The 19,942-nt window shown below is 41.4% G+C and overlaps 1 protein-coding gene across 2 annotated transcripts; it reads left to right on the forward strand.

The window, feature by feature from the left end:
• Positions 1 to 4,717: 4,717 nt before the first annotated feature.
• On the forward strand, positions 4,718 to 17,057 carry stc1 (stanniocalcin 1). Of its 2 annotated transcripts, none has more exons than XM_012830395.2 (4): positions 4,718 to 5,071; positions 11,218 to 11,360; positions 11,675 to 11,886; positions 12,617 to 17,057. In XM_012830395.2, exons 1-4 carry the CDS (start codon positions 4,957 to 4,959, stop codon positions 12,909 to 12,911), a joined length of 765 nt encoding a protein of 254 aa, XP_012685849.1. In that variant the 5' UTR covers positions 4,718 to 4,956; the 3' UTR covers positions 12,912 to 17,057. The 2 variants fall into 2 exon arrangements, with proteins under 2 accessions (XP_012685849.1, XP_031426090.1); XM_031570230.1 differs by having other exon boundaries at positions 11,221 to 11,360.
• The last annotated feature ends 2,885 nt before the right edge of the window (positions 17,058 to 19,942 follow it).

The raw sequence follows: 19,942 nt of genomic DNA on the forward strand, positions 1-19,942 counted from the left end.
CTGTGGTTACATACTCCTCAAAGTCCCTCTTGTGGACAGCAACATAACTACAAGTACCTCATGAATTCTCACCTGGTGCTTCACACTGACAATAGCACAAAATGAACAACCTGCTGCACTACGTATTCTCATTTCCTTGTCTCAGCAAAGTGATTTGATCTGGTGGCGCATACATTTCATAAAATGCTCCCGTTTAACGCCATTTGTTAAACTCGTGGTGAACTGAGATGTCACATGCTGTCGCCTACTGAGAACAGCTCCAATGACCACCTGCAACCTATGCTCACATCTATAGTTATGTTAAGACATAAACAATTATTTTTTTTCATGGAGAGGCCCTGGATTCAACCTTGTCAAGATTTGTTCCCATGCTCATCTCCTGAGAGTCTTTCTGTTGAGTAACTTTGCTACTGTTTGTGCAAACAGGCAAGAAATGATGTGTTTAGTGTATAAATGTAAGTGTCTATGCCAGTCTGTGGGGAACTGTGTTTTAATTATTTTCATATAGCCCAGCAAGAAAATACGCTTTTAGCAGACCTCAAACTCTGTGTCTTATGGGCACACTGATTTCTGTACCACGATTACACAGCCATGTTTACCTCTAGTTAAATAAAGGGCTAGTGTGATTATTAATTTGGCACAGATGGTTGCTGGTAAACCACTGTGGATGATTTAACCAACTTGTTAAATAACCTAAAATATGTCCTATATTTATACTGAGTTTGAATGTTACAACTAAGAAATATGAAGCGTTTAAGTGCTACGTCATTACTACACGGCATGTAAGGGAAATTAGGCTCTGTTAATATAATACACATAAAACAATAAACAGTCTCAAGTTATTCTTTTGAGAACAAAAAACTGATTTTGACATTAAGTGATTAACCACAGAGGACATGATTGAAACTCCCCCCTGCGATAGCCTCTGACAGCTATGCAAAGGGACAGCATGCAAAGTATCTGGGTAATCTGAGAATCAGTTAAACTGCCTCAATGCAAAAGATGCAAAGCTGCCACGTGTGGTGCTCTGTGCCAGTGGAGAGAGCGCTCATCTTCTGCAGTGGGTTTGCCCGCTCTTTGAACCCAACCCGTCTCCCGTCCCCATCGTGCGCCACACACAACACGCCCGGTTTTGTTGCCTGTTGGCAGAAAATGGGCCCAATTACCTCCTTCACACTGACAAAGGGATGCATAATCCCTCATCTGCAGAAACAGATGTACTCTCCCTAGATGTAACGTTCCCTCGTTGTCTAGAGGGGACGGCTCAAAGAGAGCACTGTTTTTTGGCTGATATGCTGTAGCACTAAGGAGTCAGATACAATTCAACTTGTAGGCCATCTGCGACCACAGAAACCACCGCTGGGGTTATGCAATACATCTCCTTTAATCCATCCCGTCTCCAGTTACTCTTACTGTACGGAGTAAAGGTCTCTGGATACAAAAGTATCAACAGAAAGAAATAGTCACACTGAAGTTCAGTGTTTCTTGTTAACCTGATGCACTGTCAAAAAGATACACTTTCTCACATCTTCCGCTTACCAAAAATGTGAATGCTTCTATTGGATGGCTGCACATAGGCCCTTACAACTGACTGTCAATTCAGTGTTCATGTTGGGTCAACCACTGTTCTAAAGCCAAGCACTGATACGACAAAACAATCTGACATTTAGTATAAATGCAACGGAGATGCACTTATAAAATGCCACGGAGTTATAACAGCCATAAAACACCATTTCTAAGGATAGTGTTTGTCCACTGTCGTCATTAGCATTTAATCAGACGCCACCTATTTCACTTCCTACCTACGTCACTTCACACCACTGGTGAGAACTACACCATTTAGGTATCCCACACACAAGGGTATACTGGAGCAACCCTGTCCATTGTCTCTTAATGAAGAAAACTTTGTCAGATAAGTGCAGAGAAACAAAAAATTACGCATTTACGGCTTAAACACTATGGTGACTAGGCCACCAAAAATTCCACAAGCTCAAATGCTTTTCTGAGGTAGGAAGGTGACTCAGCTCTCTTGTACAAAGAGGCTGCCTGGGACACTTCTGAGTGCACACTGGGCTGACATGCTTAAACTACCCTGTTGAGAAGCGAGCTGCCAAAGGGGGAGATTTGATTGTCTGCCTGGCTCGTAAGCGCAACTTGGGGTGAAACCAATCAGAGTTATAGCACCATCATCGCTAAAGCAATCATGACAAAATTGAGCTTTAAAAGCTTTTTGAAACATTTCACTTTTAACTCACTGAGGGTTGGTGGTTGTTGATGGCAGCACATAGATCTCTGCAAGATTTTTTTTTTTCTGTTTTGTTCTCAAAGAGGGCCACTAAATTTAGTGCCGTACAGTACATTTGCCAGTTTAATTTCACTTTTTACAAAGTGGGGGTAATGCAATTAACACATTGAGAACTAGACTTAGAGGAGCCGTACTGGCCTCTGTATTTGCTTTCTATAGCTATGTTTGAAAGCTACCAGGGGAATAAGAGTACAGAAAAACATAGACCATGACTGTGAATGTACAAAAATGACAAATTACAGAACACTTATATCCAAAGCAGGTCTTAACACAGTAAAAGCATACATGGATCAGCACATACATATAAGGAAATTAACATTGTTATCTTAGTGCTATGCAGCCAGTCTCTGCCAGTCTGTATATCTGGCATGCTACCTAGAAAATGTGTGGAATGGTAACGCCACAACTCAGCCACAACAGTGCCTTATAAAACACAGCCAGCTGGAGCCCATCGGACATTCAGTAGCAAATGATATGTTGGTTACATAGCTTGTCATGTGAAAGTATGCTTAAGCTATCTTTTTCTGAGTGTTTTTCTTAGTTAGTTTTGGCCAATGACTGGAAGGAATAAATAGGGTTATTAATGGGTTAATAGTTGATACTTGGGAATAGCTAAACTGTGAATATCAACAGAAGCCTGCAACAAAAACTGATATCTGAACGTGTTGAATGATGGTCAACGGACTCAGTTTAATACTGAATCAAATACGCCAATGACTGGAAGGAATAAATAGGGTTATTAATGGGTTAATATTTGATACTTGGGAATACCTAAACTATGAATATCAACAGAAGCCTGCAACAAAAACTGATAACTGAACGCGTTGAATGATGGTCAACGGACTCACGTTTATACTGAATCAAATACGTAGGAAAAATCTTAGATAGGTGCATGGAGAAAAGGTGGAAAGTGGGGACGCCTGAAGTATGATACCCAATAACATCTAACACTCAAATAAGGTTCTCTCCAGCGATCCAGGTAGAGCGTTTCTTTCTTTGAAGCTTTAAGGGCTATCTTCTCAAAATAAAATAAAGAATCCTCTTTCAGAGAGTAGGTTCTTAACGACATGTGCGAAGCCAGACGATTCGCAGCTTCATTCATGAAAAGTCTCAAGCCGAACGTACTGTCACATTTATGGCGAGTCATCCCTCATGCAGTAAAATAATGAATAAGCGTCCGGCATCAACATATCAAAAGTCAGGTAGGCTATATCAGCGTGATGTATTGCGTGTGAGGAAGTTGCGACAATGGTAAGGTTTTGAATGGATGAACAAAACAGTAACTGGTGTCTAAACGTGACTGCTCCAGTATTGCGCGCTCTCCGCGCAGTAGCCACACCAGCGGATGCGCGTACGTGCACCTCTTGGGGAACAGAAGGAGACGCACAGAATAAAGTCAACAGTGTTTGGCGTTACACAACATTATTTATGTCAAAGGGACCGTAGTTTATCTCCATGTTATAGACTTGATGCATGTAACACAAACAAAGGTTTTGTTATGAAGCATGGTTCAGCAAAATGCCATTGCGATAAAACCCAAGAGATTTGAATACCTTCAGATGTTATTTGGAAGACATTTGAGACAATCCACAAAGCGCACAGTACATTTGACTAACAACGCTAGCTTGCTCATGTCAGGGCTACCTGATGTGTAGTAAGAACCCTTGAAATACAAAGCGCGGATTACTAGTTTAAACAAAAAGGTTAAGAAAATCCATTCACACATTTGCCAACGTCAACAAAGACCAGATGTAGGCCTATTCATCTTAACATGCAGGTATGTTGTTTTAAGTGCACACAGCGCTCTTTAATGTGTTGCCCCACAAAAAAAGAAAACAACTCATTGAAGCCTCATTAGCAAGAATGACAGAAGTTTATATTCAAAGATAAAAAAAGATGTCACCATGTCTTTCAATAAACGTCATGTCAAAACATTAGCGCTGAATGGATCTGCCAGGTGATGTGATACGAGATCACGTCACTGTCACAGGTCACTGTATAGGGATTTATGTGTGCTGCTGAACGAGGAAACCCCGCCGAGATGTGTGGAGGAACACTACCCCCTTGCATGCAATGTTAATTACCAAAGACAATTACTTTTCACCTAATGGTTGGAAGTCAGAATAGGTTGGTAATACGAGTATATATAACTAACGTTAATCGTTCTTTGGTTCACATTTGTTGAAGTAACTGAAATGAATGAACCCCCCCCCCACCCAATTACATGGGTTTCGAAAAGTGCAATAAAATCACACGGATCAAAGGAGAGTGTGCGTAAAGACAACAAAGTTTTTAGAAAGGTTTTTTATGGAGTGGGAAATGATCAATTAAAGGCTGCCGGTCACACTGTCATGCTGTGTTGTGATTGGGCTGGGAGGTGGCTCGGATAGTGATGATCATCTCTATATAAACTGCGACCTGCGCTCCTGTCATGCACGCCAGAAGAAATTGGTGGGCTGATCGCCCGGCGGGGACTGAACCACATCCCTAGATGATACTTGTAAAACGACGTTTCATCAATTTTGCAAGCTCTCATCAACAGCACGCTTCGATCAAACTCCAGAATAAATCCATCACCTTTGTCAAGAGAGTCTAAACCACCGAAAGATCCCGTTTTTGTTTCTACAGAGCACCGGTCATTTTTGTGAGCAATGCCTCTGAGGACCGGACTTTTTCTGCTTGTAGTGCTGATTGCATCTGCATATGAACTGGATCAGAATGAATCCTTTTCGCCAAGGAGAACGCGTTTCTCCGTCAACAGCCCTTGTAAGTACAAATCTATCAAGAATAAATGCTTTTTGTGTGAAGTAGCCTATTACTCTTCGAAATGTATCTGAAGAGCCGTAAGCCATGCAAATAATTTCAGTGCGAACAGAGAGACTTGCAATTCAGCCGGCGTTTTGGACACAGTCACTGGCGCACACTGCCGCCTATTCCCTGACAGCACGTAGCCTACTTAACTTGCACCGCTTTCTGGTCAGTTGGTTACAATAGCTTTTCAGTAAAGCCGATGTGAAATACACCGCGCTTAAGAGAACCTCTAAGACATTCGTTGTTACAGTCTTGCTTGCATACGGTGCTGTACAGAACCGTTATTCAGTTGGTCACTGCGCGACTGTAAATTAGTGAAGATGTTTAACGACATATCCGTTTTGCAGCTAGGAATGCCACCATATGAATTATTTATTTAATCATAATACAACATCTTTATACCTGCTGTCATGCTTGTTTTCAGTGTTGTACCACTGATTCAAAATCCTTACCATTCTGATTTAGTGTAAGGGGATACAGCCGAAGGAACCACGAGTATCCGCACTCAATGCCGCAGAAAAAGTGTTCAAGCACGAGTTTCTATTGGATTGCTGGTTGGTTGGCAATGCCGGAAAGGCTAAATCGACTTCGAACCATGTTGAACCGCTTATGTCAAATATTGGTAAACTGTCTGGTTGGTCTTGTTTATCCATAGTGAAAATGGTAAATATGATATACGAGAGATTAGTGTCTGGATATGCAAAATCATGGGCCTCGTTAGGCCTGGGCGTCCGGGTCTACAGCCCCAACTGTTTTATGAATAGCCCTAGATCTCACATTTGTTTTAGGGTTAGAGTAAAAATATTTTTTTTAGATAGCTCAGATGTATCCATCTGTCATTCAGATCACGCCTTAAAGCCCTCGAAAATAATATGATATCGTTGGTCAAAAACGCAAGTACGTTTTAGGTAATCTGTGTGTCATTGAAGCAGGAGATCTACTTCACACTACTTGGCACGCGCGTATTTTGTGTTAGGACGAGAGAGTGAGCGCACCGGTTACAGGGCTTGCCATTGTTGGCATCTGGTAGTAGCTAGCTAGCTAATTAACTTAGGCAAGACTTAAAAGGTTATGGCTATAAAAAAGCTATTAAAAAAAACAGAAAGGATGAAGGAAACGAGGCGCAGACAAGAGGAAGTGGAGATAGAGTAATCTCCTGTTGCTGACCATTTAGACAAGAACAAGGTAAAAGGGAATTAACTGATGAGAACCGTTTAGACTCAACGTCAATATTTCCCAGTTTAAAATGGATCTCCAGACAGTAGCATACTCTTCCTGTCTGTCCAAACCTCGGTTTACCAAACGATGGCTGATGTTTTCTGATATTCTAAAATTATGATGCTCACGTGAAATGTAATTTCTGTCTATAAAAAATAAGAAATGTTTTCTGTTGGTAACCTATGGCGATGTTTTCATGTAAACAAGCAGCGTAGTATAATGACTGAGATAATTTTCACGAGTGGCAGACAGACGTCAGGCGCCGCATACCATGGGCTGTCTTTAGGCTGCGTGAAAACGATGCATTTAGCTGCCAGAATATGAAACATTTTCCTGGGAAGGATACCCCCAGACCCCCTGAAGGTCTGGGTTAAACGCCGAATACTTTCAACTCCTAGCAACGCCCCTGTGCTAAGTGCTGTCAGTTCCTTTACAGTTTAGTCCCCCTAACCCTAGGAGACATGTAGCCGAACTCAAGCGCGCGTTCACAAATGGTGAAAAAGTGATTTTCCTGTAGCTAATTGTCCAAAGTAATGACATGACATTAAGTCCGTGTCTTTCATTTCGTATAAGATTAAGTTAAGTGGATTCGCTATATTGTTGACTGTGGGTGAAGAGCTGTCATTTAGCCATTCTGAGGGCGTGAATGTGGGGGGCGGGTATAAGGCTATCAACACATAGGCGGCTGGACAGTCTAAAGATCTAAAGTATATGACGACAGACAGCAACTGTCAACAAATTAGCTCATAATAGCAGAGATCTGTGGACAGTATTGTGCTTTCACACGTGGGTGCGCTTGAGTGGTGATGAAAACCATCAACAGTCAAATGTCAGCACACACATGCAGGACAAAATAAATGTTGTAGAAATGAACAATGATGATGTGATCAAAATCGGTTTTATACATTCACTGTTTGCCTGTAATTAAATATCCCACATAAGACAAGTAGAATAAGCTGGTGTGTCTGTGTGTTTAATAGCCTACTGTATGCCGAATTCTGCCCTGGTTGGTCAGTAGACGTTAAAACCTTTGTCAAGCGCCACACGGTATTTGCATAACTTCCTGTTGTGCTTAGTTGCCGGGGAAACATGCACTGACTCAGTGCTTTAGTAACAAAGAGGTATCAGCCAGCACTACAGTGGACCCAGGATACTATAAAACTGAAAAAAATCTGTGAATTGCAATTCTCCAACTCCTCATCCACCCTGATAGTCAACATCGTAGATTGAGCGGCATTGTGCCGAAGCTGCCTGGAGCAATAAGGTTTTGCGTGGTTTTGTGCTATGTGCCTGAACAAAAGACTGATTGATAATCAAAAAGTTTTGGTTTTACAACACAACACTCCATTAGCTAACACGACAAATGAAAATTGACTTTCATGAAGTATGGTTTTTTTTTATGTTTAGACTATTACCATGGTATTAAATACCGTGACCTTCAATAGCACAAGTGCACCCATACATGAGCTCAGTATCTGTTCTATCCAAGGACTTCAGCAGCAGTGGTTGCAATGAAGGCAATGGTGCCCTCTTCTATCTACCTATCTACTATCTATCTACCCCTGCCATGAAAAAGAGAAAAAAGACACTTTTGTCAAGTTCAAATAATTTGGCTGCCACCTCTGTCCACCAATCGACATCATTTTCCACACAATCCACACACATCCAATTTGTACCATTGCGTTGCTACTGCCACTACATTTATGGTGGTAGGGCAACTGTCCATTGTGATTTGTTGTTATTAGGGCCATTGCTAGTGGGATGAGTTCATGGCATTGAGTCTCGTATTGCAAATCTATGTAGCAAGATATTGGCTGGCAACATTGGCTGGTAAGTCAAACTCAACCTGAATCCATCAGGGTGAAGAGAGGAGAGAAATACCGTCCATCTAGAACACTGCCGCAGCATCATGATCTTTCCAAATGATTTCCAATTCCAAAAAAAAACATCTCCTAATAAAACTACAGATACAGATATGCAGAACTGCTGTCCCCCTTCATAGGCTATACATATAGGCGCAACCTTGAGTCAGATTGGGCGGTTGGTGGAACTGAAGAAACAGGACCCTTCTGTGGTACTCATAATCAGTGAAGGAGGGCCTTTCCTTGGTACTCAGTTGAATGCAGATGAAAGGGCCCTCATCCAAAGGGCTTCACTATGTTAAAAAAGTTAGTTTACAGAGTAAAAGCACACTTCAATCTTAAAGAGGACAACCAGAGGAGGACATGTGCCCTTGCCTTTTCACTATGCTCAGTGAGCTCAATGGCTGCAATCACTGCCTATTAAATGGCAATGAGACAACACTGCTATAACTATGGTCACCATTTGGCCGCCAAAGCTCACCATAAGCTCAATGGCTGACCATTGGTTTGGTGACCACTGGGGTCACTGTTTTGACATGATGCAAAGGCCACAGCTCAGATCTGCCTTTTAAGTCAGTCAATTAATGCAAAGCATGCAATCATAGTTGAACGCCCAGCTACACCCCCACACAGCTGTCACACTGTGATGTTCCCACAAAGATTGTAGTAGTAGTAGAAGAATGTATACTAATGAACACAGTAATAGTTTTGTATATTTTAAATTAAAGTTTAATAGTAAACATATTATTATTGTTGTTGTTGTAATTTAATGGGTTTGGGTAAATTGAGTCACGCTAGCTCAGAATCAGTGTATGCAAAGTGGGTTTTAGAATGCCAATGTATTATTAAAAACAAAGCCCTATATATATTGTATATGAATACTATGTTTGAATGGTAAAGGTCTTGTATTTAACATTTACCCACCGAGGCTTCAGGTACCTTGACCTATCAGCCAGTTAGCACACCTAAGGAACAGATGTATTCATGAGGTCCTACGCTTGTGGAACACTGAAAATGTCTGTGTAAAATGTACCTCTACTTCTAATAACAACTTTGTGCAAAATCATCCATGGTGTGCCAGGCCAAGGCTGGTCAGCACATGTCCATATGACACCTTAACACCCACTTACACAAAAGAATAGACCAAGTTTTAGGTTTCATTGAACATAATGGCTTGATTGGCGTACCCAGGTCAGATAAGGCCTATTCCAGTTTCACAGTATTGAACAAAGAGGTGCTTGTCAGGTGGTTATTGTGCATTCACTAACACATAATTGTATTGCCTTGCCGCTCTCCAAAAACTTTTGGGTGTCTGGAAGAGGACAAGTTCGTATCTGTGTGGTCAAAATAACGATTACGACATTTTTCTTTCTGGGAGATTGCTGGTGCTGATAGCCAATCCATGCAGATGACTTACTGATTGTATCAGGTGTGGCTTGTGATAGTGGTGTAATGAGGGACTCTGCCCCAGTCTGATACACTTTCACAATGACAGTCAGCCTGAGAGCACAGGTTTCTGTTTTAGAGAGACACGCATGCTTTGATAATAAGATACAGTGCCTGGATTTTGCTCAAAATGAGAAATTGCATTACTTTATCCTGGACCATTTCCTCTGGAAGTCAACCATTGCAACTTACAATACTTTACATCATCATAGCACTTGACTCGTGACAATGACCACAGTTGGAGTGCAGATCGAGAGGTAAATTGGATTCAAGTTTGCTCATTCAGTGGTATTTTCCCAGCCCTTGAATTGTGATGAACCCTGCTCTCGTCATCATGAAATATAGGTCACATATCAGTACTCCCCTACGCTCACTGCCAGGAAAATGCAAGTATTACATTTGCTTTACAAATTACGTCAGCTGCGCACTTGTTTTGAACTCGTCTCCGTTTTTTAAAGTCTTGTCTAATGCACAATGGAGGTATTCACGGGGTATCACTGAAGGGGTTTTCTGGTTATTTCAGATCGCTGGATCTTGCCAGATCTGTTGGCACTGGAGCTTGTATAAGCTCTTTTTTTTTTTTTTACTAACTCAGTCAGAACAATGGTTCTGTGGTTGTGTCTGTCCCACACACAGCTCTCACATAAACGTTCTCTCTAAGGAGCACGGTTCAGACCAGAACTGACCTGCCACTGGAAACAAGCAGACACTGCTAAGTGTTAATAGTCTCTGGTGTGGGGCGCTGCTGGTGGTTTGGCGTGCTCGCCCGTTGAGCAGGACGTTATTGTCTTGTCACATGTGAGAATAATGGAAACAGTGAATCTCGTGCCAAACGCAGCAGTCAGCAGAACCCAATCCTGCATAGCACACATCACCCACCCACACCCCCATCCCCCGTCCCCGTTCTCTCTACGGTATGCCCCTAACACACACACACACACACACACACACACACACACACACACACACACACACACACACACACACACACACACACACACACACACATCCACCCACCCCCCACTGCCACTCTCCGCAGGGCATCCACAGGGCAGACATCACCCAGCCTGCCATTGGAGCCCCAGGAGAACTGCTGGTAATTTTGGTTCAATGGGTCACACAAGCTCAGTTCCAAGAACCAAAATCACTGGAATACCCATAAAACCGGTGGCCAATGGGGAAAATGTACAGTAATTATCCAAAACTGTGCCCAAGTCTTTAAATGTTTAAGGTGTTCAGTGGCTAGTCAAGCTTGCTGTTATTTGTTTAAAAAAAAAAATGCTTGTCTTGGAAGTGTCTTGGAATTTCCTATTAGGTCATTAAGCTTTACGCATTATTTGACTTAATTACTTGACACATAAGTTCCCCAATCCTCGCCACAGATGAAATGTCTATGTATTTAAATGCAAACAGCTATACAGTTGTATGTTTAAATTAATGTAGATATCTGTATTAAGGCCTGTGTGTAAATATGTTTCATTTGTGTGTATGGATAGTTGTTGTTTTTTTTCATTTCATAGGTATGTTGGTTGGGGTGGTTTGTGTGGCATTAATGGCCATCTTGTCTTTCCGCAGCAGATGTAGCTCGCTGCCTGAACAGTGCCCTTCAAGTGGGCTGTGGTGCCTTCGCCTGTCTGGAGAACTCCACGTGTGACACAGACGGCATGCATGACATCTGCAAGTCCTTCCTGTACAGTGCAGCCAAGTTTGACACTCAGGTAGGACTGGACATAGGAAAGCAACGTGGTCATTTACATATTGGCCTTATTCCAGCTCAGTGGTTAAAAGTAGGGATAACACTTTTGAAAATGCATGCTGTGAGTCCACTACCACGTAGCACTGTGAAGGACCATCAGGTTAGACCGTAATGTTAAATGCAGATTTGTCTTTAAATGCAGTGTATCATTGCAACAGCTCGACAAATGTATGGCCCGAATTTGTCAGATTTCATATATAGTCAGTATAGCTATATTAGGCTAGTAATGGGTTGTTTGCAGTGTGACAACATGACTCTTCTGGACTTTTTGTGCAGGGCAAGGCCTTTGTGAAGGAGAGCCTAAAGTGCATCGCTAATGGAATCACGTCAAAGGTCTTCCTCACAGTGCGCCGGTGCTCCACATTTCAGCGGATGATCTCTGAGGTGCAGGAGGAGTGCTACAGTAAGCTCGATATCTGCACAGTGGCTCGCTCCAACCCTGATGCCATCGCTGAGGTGGCTCAGCTCCCCGGCCACTTCCCCAACAGGTAAATGTCTGCTTGTGCTACTTTCAACACCAATGCAGCCCATGCTTAAAGGCGCAGTCTGCTATTCTGATCCAATACAAAAATGTTCTGAGAAATTAGGTGAACTCCTCCTCATGGTCCTCTAGTTGTCAGTTCAGTGTGTGTACAAAAAAAAAAAAAAAGAAGAAAAACATGGTGTTCGGACACGTTGCTTCAGGAGTACAGAAGGGAGAGGTGTAATTTGATTAGCTGTTAAACTCAAATATTTACATCCTTTTGCCAGAATTGTATAATTGCCTTAATAGTGACCAAATGACTAAACCAGAAATACTATGAACGTCCAGACCAGACTTCTTGTTGAGTGTGTTATTTTAATAATGACTGTTGACTACACCACATCTATGCCTCCAGTGTGACTTTCAGCCTGTTTATGCAGATGCTTGTCAATAATTTGATGTGATCTCTCCACAATAATTTCTTCACTGTCTATAGTTCATTTCTCAAAAGGTTGACAACATGAAGGCTATACAACATGAACTCATAAAATGTGTAAACAATCATTAGTAAACATGCGCTATTGGTTTAATTGTATTCATTTATATTGGGTTGTTACCCTGACTATTGCAAGGATTCATTAGTTGGATCATAATTGAGCAAATCCTTGATTAGACGAGAACAGAGGAATAAGTCCTCCATCTTCCCTGTTCCTCAGGTTCTATTGAATAAGTCCTCCATTTTCCCTGTTCCTCAGGTTCTATGGAAAACTTCTGCAAAGCCTGATGGAGTGCGATGAGGAGACCGTGGACCTCCTGCGGGCAAGCCTGGTGACCCGTCTGGGGCCCGAGATCACCATGCTCTTCCAGCTGCTCCAGAGCAAACCGTGCCCGTCCGTCTCGGCAGACCCGGCTGCGCCCACAGGCATGGAGGCACGAGGGGGCTGGAGGTGGGCCGTGGGCCCCCCAGTTTACAAGAGCCAACCCAGCCTGCGCAACAGGGACTCTGCTAGCCTTTTTGGGAAGAAGCACAACAACGGTGACAGTTCTTAATCTCTCTGCTATGAAAAAATGCAACCATTAAATGCACACAGCCATGCAGACACACACACACACACACACAGACACACAAACACTCACACATTTACATGTACTTTAAACAGACATCACATCACAGTAAGACACAAACAAGCAGTGGTCTCCTCCCTTGGGTGTTTTCGAATCAGTCCCCTCCACGTTGGGGAAAAAATACACCTTTGGTAGGAACAGATTCTGGGTCAGGTATATTTAGGTATAAGTCATTACTTGATTGATTGATGATGAGATGATGGCTAAAGAGGAACGATTGCACTTCAGATTGATAACATAAATCCTTTCCAGTGTGATTACCAGTGTGGTCACCAAAACACAAAATGGCAGCAATTCTTGGCATTCCATAGGTATGCAAAGTTTCTGTTTTCATAAGCTGATAGAGAAACATGTCTGTCTTACAGTCTTAAAAAAACAGTAAGTAAAAAAACTGGGTAACTATTAAAATCTCACAGCAATGCTGTGCCTACAAGCGCATTGTGGAAACATGTTTCGACTGGGGCAGGTACTATGTGCCCTGTTGGGTGCTGTTTCGACATTTGACACCCTCTTTAGAATCACAGATTAGTCCCGTGTTTATGTTCATCCCAGTTTACTGTATGGCGATTTTGGCACCTTTCCCCCCAATCTAATGGAATTATCTGGCGTTAGCACCCTTTGTGACATATGTTCACCATGTCTCTGAGTCCTTCCACCCCTGGATCACCAAGCACACAAACAATCTCTTAAACATCAGACCAGGATTCATTTATATGGGTCACGGACACCATACAATGCACAAATCTACAGATGTGAGCAACCAGAGATGTAATTATGTTATTTACAATTAACTTAAAATATTAAACAATCCTAGCATACAACTGGCATTTTGTTAGGGGGGGAGGGGGGGATCTACTGGTGGTGTGAAATTGTTGGTAATGTGCTGTAATAATACAGAGTGTAATATTTATTTATGAGCTAATATCTTTAATACTTCAGGCTATTAATTAAGAATTGCCACAAGCCTTTTTGTGTGAAAGGTCTCTGTAAAAATAGCAGACTTGATCATTAAGTTTCCTAACAACCTTTATGCAGGAATCTATTAGAAAGACCAAAAACTTAAAAGAAAGAAAAAAATGGAAAAAAAAAACCCTAATGACCACTCCCAATGTCATATGAGACAGACAGAGAATCCATGTTTGAAAACACATCATACTTTTTTATGCCGCATTTCATCAAACACCAGTGTGTGGAGAGGAACTGGTTAACTACGTGCACCTGGCAAGTCCCACTCTAGGTCACATGGGAAGCTACTGGCCCCCTCATTGGACGGATGAACAACATGCTCCCTGGTGAATATGACATAGAGTGGGTTCAAGCACACTGTTCTCACAGTGGTGCTACAACTATATATATATATATATATAGTTTATAAATATACTCATATAAATTACTATTTAAAAAGCAAATCTTTGTTAATTTGTTATTAATATTTATTTTCCTACTACATTATTTAAAAGTTTATTTTATTATGTTGCTGGGTATTATTGGTTTGTCTGCTAGAGTTAGTTTACAGATATACATTTTAAAGTGCAGTTTAATTGTTGGGCACCCATTTGTTTTGTTTTGAGGTTTTTTTTCAAAGATGGTGGCCATCATAGTCAAATGACACAAGCTACCATTCCCTCTACTCTCCACCGAGTTGGCTGTATTGAACTCATGTTATGACTCTGTGCTGGTCATAGGGAACACGTTGGTCATTCTGGTCGGGTGAACTTTGTGAAAGTGTTACATGGGGCCCATTGCAAAAAAGGAAGTAAAAGTCAACTTCATTAGCATTGGAAATTGTGTATTTGTGCAGAGTCAAAAAGACTGTTGTTTAGAGTATTTTATCAGCTATTATAATCTGCCTGCATTTTAGGGAAAGTGTGTCCATTTTCCAAACACAGCTGACCATGTTATGTGGGACATACATAGGACATATGATTTTAGCCATGATTCTGTACATGCACAGACACACAAACAGTTAAACTGGAATAGTGAACTGCAAAGTGTTTGCTGGATCCACTCTTGACACTATGCAATATACAATGTTTGTGAAAAGCCTATTTTTTTTCTGAAAGTTTATCCTTGGTGAAATAGGAGTGATTGCTCCATAAGTGCTTCATGAGAAGTGGCGGAATAAACAGAGGCTCGAGGGCAATGCATTTTTACAGAGCTTGTGCTTGGCTGAGGTTGACCTTCATAAGAGTTACTAAAGGCTGAAAGCTGGAGGGAAGATGACTGTTTTACCATACCAAATGATGTGCAAAGCTGAAATAACTCTCACAACTATGCAATAATCTCTCTATAGGGAGGCTGAACACTAAACTCCACAGAACCCTAGTGCAGAGCAGGGCCAGATGAGACTAGTAGGGCTGTAGCTGAGGTTTCCTTTGCAGTCTTGCATACTTTTGTATGCAGGTACTGCAAATCTGTACCGAGTTCAAATGATATTTTAGTTACTGGATTAACTGTGGCTGATATCCCTTTCCTCCCCCAGATATTTTCATTTGAAACGCTTTAGCTAGCCGTGCACATACGCGTGACTTCTAAAGGACGCCAGTATGAGAATAACCAGTGCCAATGCAGAGGACTGTGAATGCATGCTGCATGCATCCAGATTCTTGTCTTTATTTGCACTTTGCATCTCTTATAACCACTAATGAAGGGCATTCTGCACTCATGCATCTAAAACCAGTACAGGTAATTCAGTTTTTGAAATTTTCTAACATCAAACACAGAAAATTAATATAGAGAGCAGAGATATTTTTACCAATATACCCTGTGCACAGAAGGACCTGATGTGATCTAGCATTCTGAATCATCTGGCTTCTTCTGAGGTATACTCCTATTGTTTGGGTTTAAATGTGATGTGTCTGTCTCCTAGATACCAGGGAATTTCCTGTACCAAAATGGTTTGCTGCTAATTCACTTACTGAACTGTGTGTCTCAGTCAGTCCGCCATTCCGTTCCACTGCAGAACGAAGCAAATGTCACGAAAATGACACTTAAATGTTTCTTATCTGTGTTAAGAGGTCACTGTCAATGTTATCACCTCCATCTCAAAATACTGGAAATCCTCTAGTCAGTTCCATGAAAGAACCAAGCACAAAGGACAGAACCACGTGGATTCATTGTGTGTGTTGAATTTCTTTTCCCCTTGCATTGCATAAATTCCTACTTGTGGGTGTATGTGTATGTCAATAGCATCCTATGATTATCAAGTCACTCATTTGCTTACAAATCAAAAGATCTGATAGATTTAGTGAACTTAAAAGAGAATGTATCTTAAATTAAATGTCTGTATAAGTGGGAATGAGTGCCCTTGCCAAGATGGTGTAATGTTATATGACAGTGCCCTGGTCATTACAGCACTGATGCGATTGTGTCCATAAGCAGAACTCATGTGTGGCTAGCAAGGCTGTATGAATGAATCATTAGATGCTGATATTTGTTTGATAGAAACATACCCAAAACAAAACTCAGTCCAATTGAAAACGAGCATTATTTTTGTATTTATTCCCGTAAAGTTAAACACTTCTTGAAGAACACAGCTGAAGATCTGTAGATCATGCTTTTCTTCTGTAAAAAGCCCTGGCTTTGTGTTCTCCCTCTTGATACTTTGAACTTTGGTGATTGGGCTCCCTTGAGCCACTGAGCTGAATGGTACTCTACTCCCTCATCTTCAGACTTGAACTCAAGATCACTCTCCCCATTTCTTACTGTCTTTGTTTGTTTCTTTGTTTGTTTTGTTTTGTTTTCTGTATGTGTCGGTCAAACAATGTTTTGTTTGATTCCAGATTTCCTTAAAGGTTTATTTCCCCTATTTGATCAGTCACTAAATCGAAATCAGAGGTGAATACATTCTCAAGGCATTCGTAGAGATTATTTGTCCTAAAGTTCATAATGTTACGCATGATTGAATCTTGTGATTTATTTGCACTTTATTGTGTACCCATATACATATATGCCCATATATATGTATGGGTTTTTTCTCTGTGCTGAAAAGTTAATGAAAGATACAAATGTATCAACTATGTGTCTTTTTGCTGTTAAAAAATAAACTATGAACATATCTGGCATATGGTATCAAACTTGCCTTGTCTGATCTGTTACTAAAATGATGCTCTTTACCAACAAAACATCCTATGTGGCTAAGATGGCAACAGGTGTGAGTTGTTTGTTGGCCTTTAAAAAAGAGTTTATGGGTTATTTTACGAATTGCACACCGCACAAACAACATACAGTAGTAGGGGCAGAATGAGAAGACAGAATTAGCAGAGAAAAAGGCCTTGTCATCACAGGTCAGTCGAACTCTCAGTAGGGAACTCTAAGGCTGAACTATTAGCGGCCTGCCCAATAAAGCCCAGCGCTACATGTCTGGTGAGCCCAATCAGCAGAGGTCCCATGAGCAGGAGGGACAGGGTCAGTCATCCCTTCAGAAATGAACTTTCATAAACTCACACCGCAGTTGAGCTGAAACTGCAAAGTGACTGAGCTTTCTGTGTTCTTGTTCCGTTCCAAGGCCCCGGGAAAAGAAGGAGGAGGAGGGGGTGGGTGTTGTGCGCGGAGCGGCGAAACGGCTGCTGCTATCTCTGTCAGTGGGGAGAGAGATAATTTCATGCCAATTTGGAAGAGTCCTGAAGGGTTTTCTTATTCGCTGCACACTCGCCCGCTCACAGGAATAGGTGATGCGGTGACGGCTCAACCGCTGTTCCGGCATGTTCCACTTCTTTAGAGAAGCGTCCTCCTCTCACTCAAGTTCCCCAGCATGACCCGTGGCCCGGAGGACACAGATGACAGGAAGCCCATGGATTACACCCCTATAACTTTCACTCAATAGCGGCTATAGGACACCTCTGTTATATACACACACAAGCGTAAAAGGCCCATCATCTGCCACCATAGTGTTTCAATGGCATATTAGGTATGTTCAAATCATATTTAAAAGGCTAATTCATCGTTAGAAAACCTTTTTGCAATTATGTTTGTGCTGCAGATAGATATTGTGTTGTGCTCCTTAAGAAAGCAAACTGGCCTTCTTTGGGCTACCTAAGTGTCTGAAGCATCAGCTCTTGTGGATGTGATTATGGTCTAAAAATGGTCAGAGGAAAAGAGCTTTCTACAGCAAAGCACCAGTTTATTACTGTTATAAGAAATTAAGGCTATTCCATACAAGAAGTTGGCAAGAGACTGAAGATATATGTGCATCATGTCCTACACAGAACAGTGCCCACTGACTCTAACCAGGATATAACGAGGAGCAGGAGGCCCGGTGCACAACTGTGCACGTGGATAAAATCATCAGAATCTCTAGTTTGGCAGCTTTAGTACCCAAAACACACCTGTCTTATCTTCAGCCGTAAAGAAGCTCTGGAATGCTGGCCTTCTATGCAGAGTTTCAAAGGGGGGGAAAAAACATATTCCAGTTTGGCCAAAGAAAGGAAAAGACTGAAATTGACAAAAGAGAACAGGTACTGGGTGGAAGATGACTGAGAAAATGTTAAAGATAGAGAAATCTAAATGAAGGTGTTTGGATGGAGCAGAAACCTCTGGAGGCAAAGCACAAATGAAAAGAGGCTTGAAGAGAGCTTGACACCATCTTGTAACTCCGGCTGTAACTCTGTTTTACCACAACTCCATCAGCATGCCATACCGGACAGGACGGGATTGGACAACAAGACAGTCACCCAAAGCATTGCTCCAAACTATGCAAGACCTATTTAGCCAGCAGTCAGGGCTGTAATGCTGTAACTGCTACCAAATGGAGCATTCTTAGATTAGAGCAAATTTAAGCACAAAATGATCATTTCAAGCAAAAAACATTTCTAACTTTGTTCATGTCTTGAGTATAGTGTATTTTCTATTCAGTTCGTACAGTATTTGATGGGAAAATGTGTAATTTTCTGGAAAATTCCAAACATTTAAACGGTAGTGTGCTCCCAGTGTCTACTGCATTTCATTCTCTCATGTCCACCATAGTGAAATATCAATAACATAACAACAATAACAAAACTCAGCCATGGCATACTCGCAAAGATGTGTTCAGTAAGTATTCTGTACAGACAGCTCGAACAAGCTGCAGCTAGTCCTATGGCTCTTGTCTGTGTCAAATCAGGACAAGACTGATAGGGAACTGGAACAGAACAGATTACTGCTAATATTAATATACTGGGAAGAATATCTTAAGGACATACAGCGAAAATGTGCTACATTTCATCTTAACCAGTGACTCACTGAAAGCACAGAACATATTACACCCACATCCGAATGCGGTGTAGATCCTCTCAAATCAGCATTCAACCGAAGACTCAAGTAAATATTTAGATTAATCTGATTTTCACATTCATTAATTTAATTATGATGTTTCATGTCTTGGGCTTACCATAGAATCCAGTTTGGGGGATGCTGTAGTTATAAGGTATCTTAGTAGTAGTAGTAGTAGTAGTAGTAGCATTTTAGTAAAGATTTAAAGTGGTCCTTAGTGAGCAGTCTAAACAGTTCAGCTACAGCCAAAAGCTTTTTGTAATATGAACACATAGAATTACAATAACAAAGAGTGAAAGACAAAAGAGGATGTAATAGGCATGCAGTATTAACCTGATACACTCCATCTCATCTTTGGTCAGGACATCTTCATGATTGAGTCAGGGATAGAGTTTCTTCTTAACAAGGAGAATGAAATATATGAAATGCTGCATTACATTTATATTTATAGCAGGGGCCTTTATCAATAGCAGCGTGCAGACCAAGTATGTGTCAGCATGAATGCTCGATTGAAATCATGCCCATGACTTTGGTGGTGTTAAGTTGCTGGCTCAGACAGCTGAGGTATAGGGACATTGTCAACGCTGTTGGAAGGTTGAGTTGCATGACACAGAGAATATGTTTCCTCTTATGGTCATGTTCATCCAACTTGCATATCCACAAACCAAATATCCTTCGCTCGCATAGACACGTTGCACTTTTATGCT

Source organism: Clupea harengus, chromosome 7, assembly GCF_900700415.2.
Source record: "Clupea harengus chromosome 7, Ch_v2.0.2, whole genome shotgun sequence".
Lineage (NCBI taxonomy): Eukaryota > Metazoa > Chordata > Actinopteri > Clupeiformes > Clupeidae > Clupea > Clupea harengus.

Excerpts from the sequence above, each read along its gene's own strand:
- stc1 (XM_012830395.2), top strand. The coding sequence starts at position 4,957 with ATGCCTCTGAGGACCGGACTTTTTCTGCTTGTAGTGCTGATTGCATCT. Across the intron at positions 11,361-11,674 it reads CAGCCAAGTTTGACACTCAG|GGCAAGGCCTTTGTGAAGGA; the intron begins GTAGGACTGGAC and ends CTTTTTGTGCAG. Across the intron at positions 11,887-12,616 it reads CCCGGCCACTTCCCCAACAG|GTTCTATGGAAAACTTCTGC; the intron begins GTAAATGTCTGC and ends CCTGTTCCTCAG.